The sequence below is a fragment of the Hylaeus volcanicus genome, unplaced genomic scaffold (genome assembly GCF_026283585.1).
Source record: "Hylaeus volcanicus isolate JK05 unplaced genomic scaffold, UHH_iyHylVolc1.0_haploid 12237, whole genome shotgun sequence".
NCBI classification, from domain to species: domain Eukaryota; kingdom Metazoa; phylum Arthropoda; class Insecta; order Hymenoptera; family Colletidae; genus Hylaeus; species Hylaeus volcanicus.
In genome coordinates, this window is record NW_026533172.1 from 1,308,365 (window position 1) to 1,324,103 (window position 15,739).

Consider the following 15,739-nt stretch of genomic DNA (forward strand, 5'->3'; position numbering starts at 1 on the left):
CAGTTCGTAACTTTTTAAATTAAGTTCAGAAGAATACAGTTAAACAATACGATATGTGTAATGTAGGAAAAAAATCCAACGATAATGCTTGTAAGTGTTTATGTCCAGCTTAAAAAAACTGTATGTCCGGTTCTACGTAAGCTACTCATGGAATTTTTACTTCAACTGTTCAAGTATTAAACTATAAAGCAAGTACAGTCATTTGATTTAAAGTTTGTTCTTGATATTACGTTCTTTTCTGATCCAACGGAAATATTGTTTAGTATCTTCGTTATACAATACTATTACATAGATTGACTCTTGCTACACGTATTCACTGTAAGTAAATATACACTACACGCATAAATAATAAATTTTTTTTATGAGTCTTTTGTGGAGTCGAGTTTTTGATTAACAAGAAGAAATTTACAAGTTTCATAAAATCGTTTTATTTAAAACCGGAATTGACCAGTTGAAACCAATGCTTTTATTTGTAAAGGGAATAATATTTAAAAAAAAACATATGTTTTATTACATAATTTTTGAAAATGCACGCAGTATATTTACCTACGCAAGGGTTGACGCAGGTTTCAAGTTATGAAACGGAATTATTTTTAAAATCCTAACAAAGCATCTTTTTGTTTTCATTATATTCAAAATTTGTTAATTTTTTTTTCTCTCGGACATCATTAGCACTTCGCAGCTTCATAAAACGGAACAAACAACTATTTAAACCTTGTAAAACTTTTCGGTTTTCAGTAGTATAGGGTCAGAAAAAAATTGTTTATAGTTAAAAGTAAATTTTTGGAATTTACTTATTTCGCAACCGACACTTCAACCACAGGCTTCTATTAGTGGTTTCATAAGTAGTCCTTAAATGACAATATAATAAATGATTTGTGAATTTCTTAGTAAAAAATAAATTTGTTTGGAGTTGCGATATTTATTGACGTTCGGATTTAATAATAGCAAAGAAGAAGTTTACTCTTATGATTCTTGTTAAGACTGTACTTCCCAAATAATACTTTACATTTTTTAATCAAAAAAAATGAATTGAATTAATAAGTTTCAAAAAAAATTATACATGAGTACACCTAAAATTCACATTATGTATTCCATATAAATAGATTTTAAGACATAAGAAATTATTTGTATTGCTTATGAATGACTAAAGTAAAAAAAAAAATCACTACAATAACGTAGTTTTGGGCACCATTCAAGTGTACGGAAAAAGGTTACTGATAAAAAAATATTCAGCAGTCTTATGCGTCTTAAAACACCTGCACAATCTTTTTCTAGCTAAGGTTTGAAATATGTTGAGGAAATGAAATGTTTTCTTTTCCTTGTAAAAGGTGATGATGATGATGATAAAGATGATGATGAAACCAGCGATGAAATATAATTTTCAAATGATGCAAAGCGCATCTGCGTAAAAACAAGAAAAACATATTCATGAAAAAAAATAATTTTTTTCTTACACTCCAAATATTTCTTTAAAAAGGTCTATAAAGGCATCATTAAATTCTTTTGATGCTTTAGAAAAAAAAGACTGTGTGTTTTGCCTAACAGGTCGTGAAAAACACGCATTAATCAATTTTAGAGTTGATTCTAGGAAATAAACTCACACTGAGGCCGAGTGGCTTAGCGAATTTTGTAAAACGAAATTTTCGTTATTGTGCGATTTTCCCTTTAAATTCTTTTCTCAACAAGAAATTTTACATGTTAACAATTATTTCAAGAATTTACCATTAATTTTTGTGATAGTAACGGAAAAAGAAACACGTCCAGTTTTTTTTTATGTAAAATGAGCGTTTTAAGCGTTGAGGACCAATCGAAATGAGTCTTCCCTTCAAAAATAATGCAAGACTTACATATAATATCAAACAAAGGGGTTGTATCTAAACAAAAAGCCATGTACAAAAGGGATTCTGCTAAATTTCGAGAAGGTTTAAAATGTTGTATTCCCATGACAGATATATAAAGCACTAAATAGTTGTTAAGTTTTTTTAGAAAGAATAGAATTTCGTGGCCTTTTAAACGTTTCTGAAAAACTAAATTTATGAGTCGGCGCCCATCTACAGGATTTGTCAAGTTGAAGTTATGTTGGTTCTTATCTTCAAAATACGTTTCAAAAATTATCTGAATAGTATAGTTTATTAATTAATTTCTACTTGCAAGAATATTTTTTTTTCCTTTTGAGACAATAAAAATTTATACAACATAAACATAAACTAAACAGTATAACATTCGCCCTTGCAATCCTAACAGCATCTAGCGTATTAGTAGCAATTATTTTTTGATTACAAAAATCAGGAACTCTAACTAATATAATGCTAAACAATTCATTTGACGTACAAAACACAGTCTATTTTGAATAAAGCAAAAGCATTTAAATAAAAACAAAAACAACGTTTCATTCCATGAAGAAAGAAGAGATAAACATAGTTGAAACTGTTCTAACTCCAATTTTGCTAGGTAACGAATAATAAATAGAATTTCTATGTACGCATAACTCTAATACTGTATTACAAATTTATACACAATAATATCAGGTTATTGAATTTTACTCAAAATTAATATTAAATAGATTTACCTGCAATACTCCAAAAAAAAGGTAAGGAAAAGAAAAGTATTCAAAAATAAAAGGATGATGGGTCAGATGGTTCTTGGTTGCAACATCTGAACATTTTTTTTTTGATAAAATTGAACGGAATGTTATGGCTTGATGGCGCAAACTAGCGCTTGTGGCCATTATAGTTATAACACGTGCTAATCCTGCTAGCTGAGATTCAATAAGATTCATACGACTTTTTATTTGATTTTTATTCAAATTTAATAAACTGTCTTCAACAACTAACAATAATTTATTATGAAACTTTTTTTCAAAAGAATTTCGATTTGGATACGGCAAATTGTGCGTTTGGGAAATAAATTCCTGTGATTCATGTGGCGGTTTTATACTCTTTGAAAATTTTGTATATATTCCTTTGTTTGATTTTAGTTTAATTTGGTCTTCCGTCGTTTGTGGGTAATGGTCATGAGCTTCATGATTACATTTATACAGTTTTTTTTCTAAAAAAACCCTTCTTTTGTCTTATCATGGAAACAATCAATTGTTACCGCATGATGTATTTTGTTCTTGCGTAAAGTTTAGCTTTTCTTGGTAAGCACGTTTTGGAAGTAAATTATGTTGATAAAATTCGAATTTTCTCGGTACGTACCTTGGGCATTCTTTAAAAGCTCCAGTACCCAAGCTTAATCCGTAGTCAGGTGAGTCCTCAGCACAATAATTCAACCGAATATTGTTATGATGCTCGTACATGGAAGCATAAGCAGCAGTATAATTTGGTTTAAATTTAGCAGGATGTCTCAAATGATACTGAATATTTCTCATCAAAACATCTATAGAAAATGTTGTACAAAACGCTGTTACTAGCAAATCTTCCATTTGCAGTAATGCGAGGTCTAATGGGGTACGTCCGCATTCGTCTAAAACAAAAGGATTAGCACCTGCTCTGTAGAAACGTTTTTGTATAAATCTCTGTTTGTTCCTTTGAGAAATAACCAACCTTAGTTCACGCTGGAAACTCATATAGTCATGTTGACGTAAATGATAGTGAAGTGGAGTGTGATGTTTCCTGGTAGTTTCAATAATGGCGGTGCTTGAGTCATACCAAAATGTTGCCGGAAGATACATTATAGAGTAACTATCACTTTAGTTTGAAAAATGAAATTTTTGAAATTGCTATATCAAACATAATTTGAAAAAAAAAAAATATTTACTGAAAAATTGATGAAATACTGTAATTATTTTATTCTTATAATGTGGCTTGACTCCACCCTGTTTTTTTTTAAATTCAACCAGCAGAAATTTAAAAGATCAGCATTGCAGTAAACAAGTTTTCTTCTTGTAAACCATTTGTGGAAGTTAATAATGTGTTTAATCAAAACAATCTACTTTGTAATTTACGTTAAACTGATCCTTCGTGCAAAAAGTGTAGAAAAATATATAATCAGCACACACTAAGTATATGAGAGGATATAAACAATACATTGGTTAGCCTTTTATTAGAAAAAGCATTACAGTAAGGTTCTATCTTGACATTGTTAAAACAAAAGAAAATATTTAATAAAAAATGGTAGAATGTAACAAGTCATTATTCTATTGAATAGATGCTTTTGATAAAAAAAAATAAAGCATAGCATATTTTTTGAAAAAATTTTAAATTATTAGAAAATGAGTTATTTCGCTGATTGTGTGGTGGATGGTAAACCCAGTCCTAGTCTCGATGTATTTAAGGGATTTTGATAAAAATTTTCGGACACATCAACAGAACCTTTAAGATGTGTTGGTAGGTAAGAGTTATTTTGACGGCAGCGAAGTTCTGTATGAAAATTGTGTAATTTTGAGTTTTTTTTAATTCTGTGAGCTATATTAACTGCAGGAGGCATTTTTTCGCTAAGACAGTTTTCGTCAACTTGTTTATTATAAAGATACACAATCGGAGGACAATATGAAGTTTTTTCGGTTAGTCGAAATGTTTTCGAATACGTTGTTGCGTAATCATTTATTTTGTGGCGATCAAAGCACCTGGAATAATCGTTTTGGTTTCCGTTATACCTGTGTGTAACCAAGTGCATCAATGAAAGTCTGTAATCGTCTTGGTTATAGGCGTCGATTTCTGTGCGTTTTTTAAAATTTGCAAGTTTATCAAAGGATAAGGGTGGAACCACTTTTCTTTGCTTGTCTTCTACATAATGCTTTTGACTACAACAGTCAGATTGGTCTAGTGAACTTAGTTGAAATGACTTGTTTGATTCAGACTTTTCATGTTTATTTGAAATATTACCATCTAAACTTTTATGGCCATGTTTACACTTGTATGGACTTTTTAAACTAATAACCAAAGAATCCATTGTCACACTTTCAACCCCAATTTTCGCTAAAGGTGAAACGCTTGACGTTTCTAAATTTTGACTTGTGTTATTAGATGAGCAATTAAACCATCGATTCCACTGTCTTCTTCTAGCAACAGATTCTGAATCAACGTCATACACCTTACTACTATTTGTTGTGCTTTGAGCGTCCGAACAGTAGATATTCCCATAATCATCCTCGTCAATCTTTTCGTTTCTCGTTGGATTCAGCCTTGTATGATCATTTGCAATACCTTGCGTACCTAAAATGTAGACTTGTCAACGTCAATATGTGCCTAATAAACCAACTTGTTAAGTTTTTGGTGTAAATATCAAACGGTATTTTTGAGTTGCCAAAACGTCCGTTGTTATTTTTTGTATTATATGGCGACACAGATAATTTTGGAGCCGTTTTAATGTAGGTGTGAAGCTGCCGTGCTAAGGTTCGCAAAGTTTCTATAAATGAATTTCAAATAAATAGTTACTTCCAACATTGGTACTCTTACCATGCCAAAAGAAGGAACTACAATCAACTATAGCATTATGGGAACCATTTGAAATGCTCTTTTGATGTATGAGGTTACACATCATTCGTGTGTACCATGATGATTCCACAACCTAATTTAAATATGAAACTATTAAAATTTTCAGGATAGAAAAGGTCATAAAATAACCTCTAAAAGTGAAAAGCGTTGTTTTGCTTGAAATTCAGATAACCCTAAGAAAACCGTCCATGCGTCTTGAGAGAAACCAGGTAGTGGTCTAAAAAATTAAAATAAGCTAATTAGCTATTTTGAAGATAATTTATGTGTTAGAATTGATGCGTATAGTACCTCCCATTACGTATTAAAGCAATACTTTTTAACATTTGTCTTGCAGCGTCTTTTGTAGATAACTCTGATAAAGCAACCAATAAAATGATGATTACAAGTAATCTATGGTAACGTTGATTTCCTGTGCATACTCTCGTCACGACAAATGAACTGATGGCTAAAGAGTAGCATCATATTAAGGGCTAAGGCATAATTGTCGATTTTTTGACATTTATCATTCCGATGTTGTAAAACTTCAGGTGGCTTGAATCATGTAAAACCAAAATTATATAGATTCAAACTTTATAAATCGAAATTTACTTACATTAATTTCTATAGTTCCTGGAAGCTCATGATTATAATTATTCAAATTTTCTACCGACTCCGACCAACCAAAATCCGTTACACACAGGCGTCCACCTTGTTTAAATCTTAATATATTGGTTGGCTTTAAAATGTTCATTAAATGAAATTTTTTTGTGTACCATCATAATCACACTACCTTTAAATCACGATGAACAATGCCTCTTTCTTGCAATGTCAGCAAAGTCTGAAGCAGTTGAGAAAATAGTAGAAACTGCTCCATTTCACATTGTGAACTTGAATCATCCCATAGGGTCTATAGTAATATATTTTTCTATTATTATTATTACTACAGAAAAATTACCCCGCCAGAAACAAGTTCTTGTACTAAAAGCCATCCTTCAAAACCACGAACAAGTTCGTAAACAGTTACAACACCAGGACATTGACATTTTACGAGATACTAAAGGAAATAACAAATTTGTTTTATACGTGAAAAAAGTTTACTTTTTTAAATAATAACGTACTCGTATTTCTTTAGAAAACATTTCACTGATACGTTCCTGCGTTACCATATCAAACTTTTGAGGTTCCAACTATAATTTGTTATAAGAAAAAAACAGTATTACCATATGTGAAATAATCTTACTAGTTTTCCTGCCGCTAATTTTCCTGAGTGACGATGCTGCACTTTGTACACTTTAGCGAAGGTACCGAACTACAAGAGATTAAAAATATACACAATAGTTTAACGTTTGGCCATGACTACCCCTAGTGTGTTGATAACTCTCCATTTGCTGAAAACACTTGTTTTAGGCTGAAAATAATTATGATATGAACACGCTATTTTAAAGTAAATTAGTTAAAGGTATGCTTAATACGGTAGATATGCCAGTGAATTAGGAAACAGACGTGAGTGGGCACGAAATTCATAAAGTATCATTCAATTGGTAGCATAAGGCGGTGAATGTATTAGAAAGTAATAATATTTAACATACGAAAAATGAAAGATAGGTTATTAGTAACAGCAATTACCGAGTAGTGAAAATAACACTGATTTGTCGAGTGTATATCTAATAAATGCCTATCCATTGTTTCTAATACTGCATCTGTGGACCTCACGGGAGGATTCGGTTTTTGAACAAATGGTGATGATTTAGGAGGCGTTGCAGTTGTTGCTTGACACTTTGCTAAAAATTTTTTATACCACGGAACCTTGTTTTTTTCAGAGCGAAAAATCTCGCGTCCTTCTTTTTGTTTGTCCAATTTGTTACATAAAAATGGATAATCGTATTGCAGACAGTGATATGAATCAAGCAATTTGTTGCATTGATCTTTCAATAAATTACGATTGAAAAATTTATTGTTTTGATGAAAGGATTTCATGTAAAGATTCTCTGGTTTCTTTTTCGTAGAACCGCCCAGAGTTTCTTTTGATTGATCATTGTTTATTTTGAGTGGATGTGTACTCTTTAAAGATGCTATCTTTAGGGTCTTATTTTTAAGAATGCTAGAAATGGGTATACTCGGTGTGTAGTTTGGACGCGCTGTTAATATGGAACTTTTCGTGTGCGTCTTTAATGTATTTACTTGATCTGTTTCATCTTTAACATGAACAAATCGATTTTTGGAAAAGACAAATAATCTCTGAAAATAATTTTTTACTATTTTCCTTTTTTCGAAAAACCTACTTTTGTTGTACTCCCATGCATTGGTGAATGAGAAAAATCGCTTTGATTGTTAGCGGCTATAATTTGTAGCTCTTTCTTCATATTGGGCATCTGACATTTTACTATGTACTTACCACTCAGATCTAATAAAAAATCTAGTTTTATGTATTTTTATTTTTTAGCTTACTATTAGATTTAAAATTCATCCTGGGATGCGTAGGCGGGGAAGATATGCCTTCATTTCTAAAACTTTGGTGAAAATCAACATTTGCAGTCAGTGGTTACCACAAAGAAAAAGGCATGACAAACAATTGTAGTAAAGGGGTTTTTAGTTTAGAATGCTTTTGTTAAATGCTACATGTGCCAGTGCTATTATAGCTTATGTTTAAATTTCAATTAGTTTTAATGTCAGAAAAATGTAAAATTTATAAGATTACGTTATAAAGTAAAAGATGTTTTCTTTTTTTTTCTTCAAAAAAAAACCATTGTTGATTGTTTTTAATATATTTCCATTAATTTGACCAATATATGAACATAATTCAAACAAAACGGCCTTGTGATGTTATAAAAAGAGAAAATAAACTGTGTTCAAATATGAACAACAAAATATTTTTTTTCAAGTTGTACGTAATTTTAATTAATTATTTTAATTTTTCTGGTTTTATAACTCCCTCTTAAAGCATAGACTACAAAGGTTTTATGTTTGTAGAGTAGAAGAAAAGGTTTGAAAATTTTAATATGATTGTAAAAAAGAGTTACACACAAAAACATTTTTCCTTACTACAAGTATGTTTCTGTTATGACGTTATATTATTGTTAGATTTTTAATAAATTTTCTTCGTTACAACAATTTCATTCACGTTTGAACACAGGCTTGTATCTGGACATCTGCATCACAAATATTGCTAGGATTCATCATGTGGGGTATTATAAAAAAACAGCGACCCTTGGTTAACATAGCTCACATAGAAATATTGATTTCTTTTCTGATAAGCGCCTTGTTTGGGTAGAAAAAGCCAATTCTAATCGAAATTAAATGAATAAATACATGTAGGGTTTACGGAATGTACAAACGAAATCATTGGTTAATATGGATTTATAAGCTACAAGTAGGAGTTTGCATAGCTGTCACGCTACTAATTCTAATGGATTTGATTGATGTTTTGCCTTTATTTCCAGTGGAATTGGACGTAAGTCATTATCAAAGCAAATTATTAAACGTTCGCTTGATTTGAACTAAATGGTTAGTCATTGACAAAGGTGCAGTTTGAAAAATTTAGTTATCTGCCACGTTTTGGGATGAAAACTAACGAGAAAAAAATTGACGACAACGTTGATGTTTTACGATCATTTCCAAATCATTTAGATAAAAATGAAGAAATCAATGTTTTTTCCAGCTCTCCCCAGTTATCCTTTCTTCAAAAAATATCCAATAATTCCATGTCTATTATTACAAAGCCATTAGAGAACAAAAAAAGGCTTGGTATTGAGCATGAAATTTCACCACATCATACAATTCAGAGAGAAGATATATCTGATGAAGAATTATCGAAATTGGAATGGGCAGATATGAGAAGACCCTCTCACGGTTTAGAGAGAGAAGGTATTGGAAAAATTGAATTTTAACAGGTTAACAAAAGTTTTTTTGTGTATATTTTCAGGTGAAGCAGATGAAGTCTCAAAGGCAGAACTTCCTCCTGAGTAGGTATTAATACCTGTATTTGCTTTTAAAAAAAAAAGTTTTTTCTAGGGTGTATGGCTTACCTAGAGAATTGCAACAAGAAGTTTCTGCTACAACTAAAGTCATTAAGCATGGTACGTAGAATTGTTTTTCATAAAAGGCCACTGTTATAAAATGGATTTCAGTTATAAAATTTGCGTTTTCTGGAGCTTTCGCGCTAATTTGCGTTTTCCAAATTTATTGCAGCTACATTGTATTTACATTTATTTTAAATAAGTGGTAAGGAAAAAAGGTTAATTTAGCGTATGACATTAAATATTTTCTCAGTACGTCGGTTGACGAACTTATCCATCATCCGGTACGTTGATTAATAATATGTTTTAAAAAAAAATCATTGTATTGACTTGTATAGGAGCAATTCGAACCTATCGTTCATATAGACAGCTTTAGTACACGATTTAGTGATAATATTCCAGAATCATGACACTCAAAAGATATTTTTTTTAAGAAGTTGGTAAGTTTTACGATAAAAGTGCATGAATGAAAAGTTCAAAAAAATTACTGTAGGTTGAGCCTTGAAAGAATTTTCAACAAATTAACAGTAACGCATTATTTTGAAAATTGTTTTAATAAAAATAAAATTGAATTTAATGCTGACTTTCATTTACTAAGCTTGTCAAAATGTCAATCGCTCACTTACCATGCAACTGTAATAAGTTAAATACATTGATTAAGAAAAAAAAACCTATTGGTACTAAATACGCGTAAGAAACTAGATTTTATAAATGATTACGTCTTTTCATATTACTAGAAAAAGACGAATGCTCCTTATTTTTGTTTAAACACCAAATATGACACACAGAGTAAGAATTTTCCAGTATTTGGTAAGAATTGAATTTGTTAGGGTAATTTATATGAAAACTCTTATTTCACCAGACCTTTTGTTAAAAAAAAATTGAGTCTTTAGTTCAACGTTCACGTATACAACCGAACTCTTACTCTTTGCTTTCATTCATATTCTCCTCAACTTTGCTAGCGTTAGAGTTTCTAACAATGGTAATTGTTATTTTGGGAACTCTACTAGACGTGACTCGTGTTGAGGCAAAATAACTTGTTTCAATGTGACGTATAATTCCGGTTTTTTCACGTTCCATTATGCATGCTGCGCTTATAGCACAACGGGTAGCCAAACCCAACCCTGTCATTAATATCTACAAAAAGTATGCATAAATTATTGGTATAGTGGAAAAAGCTAACCTCTTCATGTTTTGGGGGTCGACCACCGGAGCCATTAAGCATAATTGTTCCTAAGCGTGAATAAAATTTTGGTCCGCGAAGAGTCCCTACATGGATTGAATTTTCAGCGCGTTCTGGTGTCGCAATTTGGCCCTTAGCTTTAGTTGACTTTGTTTCTTCCGTGGATGGGGGAACCGGGGAGGGGATTTTTTCTATTTTTTCCATTAAAGCTGAAAAAAAAAAAAGAAATATTTGCATTAAAAGAAAATAAACAGACGGTTAAAATGGAATTGAAGAAATGAATTGATCTAATCATGAATAGAATTTTAATGTGAATTTCTAACACGTTACATCGAAAACGTTACATTAATCTTGTATATTAAGAAAATTGGTAGTTAAAGAAAAGTTATGAGACAATCTTTAAATGTGGTCTACACCTAATCCGTTACATACCTAATTCTATAAATCCAGTAAAAAATTATGCGTTTATATACGAAAATTGATCTATGTACTTTGGGGGTCTTATAGTCCCGTTATATAAACGATACTTCTGTAAATAAAACCGGTAATTAAAAATAAAAACGAATGGTAAAGGGATGTTATTTATATAGTTGACATGCGCTTCTGCTAGTCGTCAAAAATCAGTAAAATGCATGTTTTAGATACGTGTAAATCTGTATGTGTTGTTTTCGTTAGCTGGGACGAAAAAAAAACCGTCCCAATTCAATGTTTTGATTACTATAAAGAAATCTGTTTTTGTCCTTGACTGATATAGAAGGTGAACAATTTATTTAACCGGTCGGTTTTAGCTTCAAATTGTCTGGTGATCGAAACATAAGCGGTTTGAAGTAAGATGTGTTTTTTAATTGACCATTTTAAATGATTGATGTATTTTTTTTGAATTTTTCAGTAATGGCAACAGAAGTTGAAAGTACACCTTCCGAAATTTCCTTTGTTGACACTGCTAGTGTTTTAGCTAAGCCAGTGGATGAGGTTGAATTGTTCGGACGTTGGAGTTATGAGGGCTTTGAAGTGGATGATTTATCCTTAGTGGTAAAATAAATGATTTATGCTTAAAGTATATTTTTATAACAAGATCATTTTTTCTCTTCAAGGATTACATTGCTTTACGAGATCGTGCTTGTGTTTATGTTCCGCATTCAGCAGGACGTTACCAAATGAAACGATTTCGTAAAGCTCAATGTCCAATTGTTGAACGATTGGTTAATTCCTTAATGATGCATGGAAGAAACAACGGAAAGAAGCTTATAGCCGTTCGCGTTGTGAAGCATGCTTTTGAAATTATTGAAATTCTTACTCAAGAAAATCCTATTGCCGTTTTGGTTGAAGCTATTAAAAACGGAGGTCCTAGAGAAGATTCGACTCGTATAGGTTCAGCGGGTGTTGTAAGACGTCAAGCAGTTGATGTGTCTCCATTACGACGTGTTAATCAAGCCATCTATTTAATAACAACGGGTGCACGAATCGCTGCTTTCCGAAGTATTAAAACAATTGCTGAATGTCTTGCGGATGAAATAATAAATTGTTCTAAAGGATCTTCTAATTCTTATGCAATTAAGAAAAAAGATGAAATTGAAAGAGTTGCTAAAGCCAATCGTTAATTTTCATGTTTTTTGTGCAATTGTTTTATATTAGCTAAAAAAAAAAATTTGAAAATGCACTGGTAAAAATAGTTAACGTCCGTGTAATTTATGTAGTTGCTAAATAAAAAAAATTAGCAATTAAAATTAACTCAGAGATAATTGTTGAAAGGAATGTAGATATTATGGTGTCGTTATTGATTCGTTCTTTTGGATAATAGTTCATGCCGTTTTCTGAACAATTCAGCCGCCATCGTATCTTCAATGTCTTGATTCCTTAATGACGAATCGAGGTTTTTTTTTTGTAAATCCGCTAATTGCGTTCGGCATAACGCAAAAGTATCAAATAAACGGTCACACTGGTTCTGTGGAAATCATTTTAAAATAATGAAGAAAAAAACTAATTTTTTTCTACTACTTGTTTATCGTCTAACGAGGTAATGGGTAACGAATTTTTTATACATTGAAGATACGAAACACCTGATTGGCGGCAAGGATGCGTAATATTTGTTGAGTTTTTAAACATAGTCATATACCTAATATGCACGTCAATTTACTTTACACTACTTTATTGCATCCTAAGCCTACATTTCAGCTTTCATCAATTGTGCGTTGTAAGAAAGTTGACAGCTTATAAAAGGCTTTTCTTGTGTCAAATCGTTCCACATTACAGCGTCCGTCTTAGAGCAATCTTTTTCAAAAGCGTTTTCTCCTAACACTAATGTAGAAGAAATTACTCAAAATTTAATTTAATAAAAAAGATAACTTGAAAAAAAAATGGCTTCAGCTACCTGTAACGTTATGTTGTGAAAAGAAATTCTTTAGAGCACTTGCTTTTTCCATACAAACACGCCTTGTTAGAAACCAATTTTTTAAACGTAGCTCAATTGACTTTAGTTCGTGTTCATAGTGTTCTGCCATAGTTGCTTACACGTACTATGTGTAATTGTCTAGTTCAATCACAATCTATAATAAAATGTATTCTAACAGTTGCATTTGCCTTTCCTCAAAGCATAAATGGATCAGGTACACTAAGAAGAGTTGTGCATTAAGTTTCTTCAGTAGTCTGGTACTTTTATTTTTTGATGTTATTCTATAGTACCCTTCTTATTACCAATACCATTTTTAAAATTTATATTGAATCTTTTATACGTAAACAATAAAACAAAATGGTGGTACTTTTATTTAAAAAATTGGAAATCCAATTTTAACAATTAAAAATGAATAAGATGTCAAAAAAATATTTAAACTGCTTCACCAAGGATCAACCATTTTCAAAAATTAATAATAAATTATATGGCTATCAATACAAAAATAATTTTTTAGTGTTCTATTTTAGATTTTAATGTGAACATTCTAGTATTACACCAGTAAATAGTTTTCGTTTTTCCTAGTGGCACTTGAACCTAGAATAAAAAACATTTAAAGAGGGTCTGTGACTGTATTTTTTTTTAATTAAAGTTACGCATCGGCAGACTGAAAAGATCAGTGACAAACACCTTCTTAATGTACTCTGTCCGGTATGCGTGTATATTTTGTGCGCCATGCTCAGAGTATGAACAATGCTATGCATCAATCGGAGCACATAAACTTTGTTTCTCGTCATCATGATCCACCACTAACATTAGTCGGTAAAAACTTAGTCTCTAGGCTATACAAATAATCTTCTTAGAGAAAATTGTTTGAAATATATGTGCGCGTTGTCAGGAAAGCAACAGGCGGAATTCGCCGCTGCTTGGCTTTATAATCACATACAAAAACTCTGTTCTGAAAATCAACATCATAATCATGACACCCCTCTAGCTATCTTATCATCTCCTATGGTGATCGTATGAGACTACCTGTATTTTCATTTAATCTTTTTTTTTCAGATTCGAGCATTGGAAACTGCACAAGTTATGTCAAAGGTAAATATTTTGTTCTCATGTTTCTTTGTATTTATTTTTTATAAAACATTTTGTTTTAAGCAATTCAATTCGCTTCCTATTATTGTGATGCCGTCTATATGTGAAACTGGAGGAGTCTTTTCGGGTTCCCGTGTCAATTCTGTCGTTTCTAGGTGAACGCAATGTTTCTATTTTTATTATCAAGTTCAACATTGTTTTCACCAATAATATAGTAAGGATTCAAAAAGTCAGAAACATTCGCATGATGTGGCTCCGTCAAATCAATCAGAATCCTTTCATAACGGAATTACTGTAGACGCTCTTTATTTACGTTTTCCGACCGTAAGGTATATAAGACGCTATATTTAGTATCCTAGAATCCGTTACATCGTGACATATCTTTATGATTTTCAGCGTGGCTCAGAATATTCAAAAGAATGGATGGTGGTTTGGGAGTCGAGAAACATCAGCGAACGCTTATACTCGAGCATGCAATTTTTCAAGGTACACTTTATCACTTTGCGTTGTAAAAAAAATCTAGCTAATACGAAAACAAGAAGGAAAAAAGTATACATGTCTCATGATGATATGTTTTTTAATAGGTTACTGTGGCTTCATGCATTGATGAATCCTAAAAGTACATTAATTATTATAACGCACGGATTATTCTTAGATATGCTGCTGAAATCACTTTTAAATTCGACTGGATTAATTGCCACCCAACCAACACCTCCAAAGGAAATGCTGGCTTGCTCTAATTATAAAAAGGATGCAGAACCGTTAACAGCTTGGCCTGACTTTGAATCAGCTTCACCTACCACATTCACACACTCTAATGATCCCTCATATTTTTCCTTAAGCACCCACTTTTTATGTAATAACGTGGGTATAAGTTTACTTGAATTGTTTGTGGACTCACCATCGCATTTATGCAACGAGCCTTGTAACAGTCAGCTCTTATCACATGATAACTCTTTACAAAACATGCTTCATCTTAAATTAGGTATTTTATTTTGGAACCAGTGTTTTTTTCTAAAAAATGATTTATTACGTAAAAGTAATCATGAAGTTTTCAGTTTTTCTACATTTTAAAATTTTCTAATGTTTTGCGTTATGAGTGAATATTTACTCATTAATTTCTTTTTTGACGCAAACGGTTACTTTTGTTATTTTTCTTACATTGACACATAAGCAGCCATTTTATAAATAGGTTTAAACGTAATATCAAATTTAATTATATTTTACTGTTGTTACTAAAAGTTGTTTTTATTCCGCAGTGTGCTTGAAAAATTCTGAGAATTCTTGTTTGAACGAACAATACTTAATTAAACAATTTAATAAAGTCTCCAGCCTTTTTAATAAAATTTATGAAACTGTCTTACAACAAAGAAAAAAATTTAAACATGAAAAGATTTTAGAATTTTTAAAACGTTAATTACTTATAAAAAAACTAGAAACTTTTCGTTTACGCTTTGATTTTTTTTTAAATGCCCAGGCTGTGCAAAATACAATAATTAGATGACTCGATGGAGTAGAAAAAAAACGCCTTTATTGAAAAGCAGTTGTGAAAGGGTATTCAATGATATAAGTTCATTTGACCACCCTGCATGACTGAATTCGCCTACCTTGTATGACCGAATTCGCCTACCTTGTA

At 31.4% G+C, this 15,739-nt stretch overlaps 7 protein-coding genes and 1 long non-coding RNA gene across 14 annotated transcripts; 4 read left to right on the forward strand and 4 right to left on the reverse strand.

Moving 5' to 3' along the window:
* Nucleotides 1–1,016: 1,016 nt before the first annotated feature.
* LOC128884116 (uncharacterized) lies at nucleotides 1,017–3,764 on the reverse strand. Its single transcript, XM_054137198.1, has 7 exons — nucleotides 3,549–3,764; nucleotides 3,100–3,494; nucleotides 2,573–3,051; nucleotides 1,726–2,118; nucleotides 1,605–1,675; nucleotides 1,458–1,541; nucleotides 1,017–1,404 (listed from the first exon to the last, which is right to left on the reverse strand). The coding sequence occupies exons 1-7, from the start codon at nucleotides 3,674–3,676 to the stop codon at nucleotides 1,275–1,277; spliced, it is 1,680 nt and encodes a 559-aa protein (XP_053993173.1). The 5' UTR covers nucleotides 3,677–3,764; the 3' UTR covers nucleotides 1,017–1,274.
* A 106-nt stretch (nucleotides 3,765–3,870) lies between these two features.
* LOC128884115 (probable serine/threonine-protein kinase fhkE) lies at nucleotides 3,871–7,907 on the reverse strand. Of its 2 annotated transcripts, none has more exons than XM_054137196.1 (15): nucleotides 7,869–7,907; nucleotides 7,703–7,824; nucleotides 7,047–7,658; nucleotides 6,781–6,828; nucleotides 6,661–6,729; nucleotides 6,539–6,607; nucleotides 6,376–6,474; nucleotides 6,211–6,327; nucleotides 6,034–6,156; nucleotides 5,861–5,972; nucleotides 5,730–5,793; nucleotides 5,571–5,658; nucleotides 5,403–5,514; nucleotides 5,206–5,352; nucleotides 3,871–5,159 (listed from the first exon to the last, which is right to left on the reverse strand). In XM_054137196.1, exons 1-15 carry the CDS (start codon nucleotides 7,885–7,887, stop codon nucleotides 4,222–4,224), a joined length of 2,739 nt encoding a protein of 912 aa, XP_053993171.1. In that variant the 5' UTR covers nucleotides 7,888–7,907; the 3' UTR covers nucleotides 3,871–4,221. The 2 variants fall into 2 exon arrangements, with proteins under 2 accessions (XP_053993171.1, XP_053993172.1); XM_054137197.1 differs by having other exon boundaries at nucleotides 7,703–7,810; nucleotides 7,869–7,886.
* LOC128884122 (uncharacterized) lies at nucleotides 5,097–5,994 on the forward strand. Its single transcript, XR_008459245.1, has 4 exons — nucleotides 5,097–5,235; nucleotides 5,293–5,468; nucleotides 5,548–5,650; nucleotides 5,776–5,994. It is a non-coding gene; the product is annotated as an uncharacterized LOC128884122 (long non-coding RNA).
* Nucleotides 7,908–7,970: 63 nt separating the features above from the next.
* On the forward strand, nucleotides 7,971–10,096 carry LOC128884117 (uncharacterized). Of its 3 annotated transcripts, XM_054137199.1 has the most exons (11): nucleotides 7,971–8,304; nucleotides 8,391–8,467; nucleotides 8,554–8,687; nucleotides 8,736–8,871; nucleotides 8,930–9,284; nucleotides 9,343–9,382; nucleotides 9,432–9,496; nucleotides 9,548–9,641; nucleotides 9,690–9,720; nucleotides 9,775–9,876; nucleotides 9,930–10,096. In XM_054137199.1, the coding sequence occupies exons 2-10, from the start codon at nucleotides 8,420–8,422 to the stop codon at nucleotides 9,844–9,846; spliced, it is 975 nt and encodes a 324-aa protein (XP_053993174.1). In that variant the 5' UTR covers nucleotides 7,971–8,304; nucleotides 8,391–8,419; the 3' UTR covers nucleotides 9,847–9,876; nucleotides 9,930–10,096. The 3 variants fall into 3 exon arrangements, with proteins under 3 accessions (XP_053993174.1, XP_053993175.1, XP_053993176.1); XM_054137200.1 differs by lacking the exon at nucleotides 7,971–8,304 and having other exon boundaries at nucleotides 8,319–8,467; nucleotides 8,948–9,284; XM_054137201.1 differs by lacking the exons at nucleotides 7,971–8,304; nucleotides 8,391–8,467 and having other exon boundaries at nucleotides 8,547–8,731; nucleotides 8,785–8,871.
* A 146-nt stretch (nucleotides 10,097–10,242) lies between these two features.
* LOC128884121 (uncharacterized) lies at nucleotides 10,243–11,193 on the reverse strand. 2 transcript variants are annotated; one of them, XM_054137204.1, is made up of 4 exons: nucleotides 11,052–11,193; nucleotides 10,620–10,828; nucleotides 10,362–10,573; nucleotides 10,243–10,300 (listed from the first exon to the last, which is right to left on the reverse strand). In XM_054137204.1, the coding sequence occupies exons 2-4, from the start codon at nucleotides 10,821–10,823 to the stop codon at nucleotides 10,273–10,275; spliced, it is 444 nt and encodes a 147-aa protein (XP_053993179.1). In that variant the 5' UTR covers nucleotides 10,824–10,828; nucleotides 11,052–11,193; the 3' UTR covers nucleotides 10,243–10,272. The 2 variants fall into 2 exon arrangements, with proteins under 2 accessions (XP_053993179.1, XP_053993181.1); XM_054137206.1 differs by lacking the exon at nucleotides 11,052–11,193 and adding an exon at nucleotides 10,876–10,968.
* Nucleotides 11,194–11,303: 110 nt separating this feature from the next.
* Nucleotides 11,304–12,307, forward strand: LOC128884119 (uncharacterized). Its single transcript, XM_054137202.1, has 3 exons — nucleotides 11,304–11,446; nucleotides 11,509–11,651; nucleotides 11,714–12,307. Exons 2-3 carry the CDS (start codon nucleotides 11,511–11,513, stop codon nucleotides 12,218–12,220), a joined length of 648 nt encoding a protein of 215 aa, XP_053993177.1. The 5' UTR covers nucleotides 11,304–11,446; nucleotides 11,509–11,510; the 3' UTR covers nucleotides 12,221–12,307.
* Nucleotides 12,308–12,393: 86 nt separating this feature from the next.
* Nucleotides 12,394–13,295, reverse strand: LOC128884120 (uncharacterized). Its single transcript, XM_054137203.1, has 4 exons — nucleotides 12,991–13,295; nucleotides 12,788–12,917; nucleotides 12,618–12,735; nucleotides 12,394–12,564 (listed from the first exon to the last, which is right to left on the reverse strand). The coding sequence occupies exons 1-4, from the start codon at nucleotides 13,118–13,120 to the stop codon at nucleotides 12,394–12,396; spliced, it is 549 nt and encodes a 182-aa protein (XP_053993178.1). The 5' UTR covers nucleotides 13,121–13,295.
* Nucleotides 13,296–13,689: 394 nt separating this feature from the next.
* On the forward strand, nucleotides 13,690–15,177 carry LOC128883853 (uncharacterized). Of its 3 annotated transcripts, XM_054136672.1 has the most exons (7): nucleotides 13,690–13,830; nucleotides 13,907–14,022; nucleotides 14,071–14,106; nucleotides 14,167–14,258; nucleotides 14,319–14,432; nucleotides 14,500–14,589; nucleotides 14,688–15,177. In XM_054136672.1, exons 1-7 carry the CDS (start codon nucleotides 13,722–13,724, stop codon nucleotides 15,175–15,177), a joined length of 1,047 nt encoding a protein of 348 aa, XP_053992647.1. In that variant the 5' UTR covers nucleotides 13,690–13,721. The 3 variants fall into 3 exon arrangements, with proteins under 3 accessions (XP_053992647.1, XP_053992646.1, XP_053992648.1); XM_054136671.1 differs by having other exon boundaries at nucleotides 14,071–14,258; XM_054136673.1 differs by having other exon boundaries at nucleotides 13,715–13,826; nucleotides 14,071–14,258.
* Nucleotides 15,178–15,739: the final 562 nt, after the last annotated feature.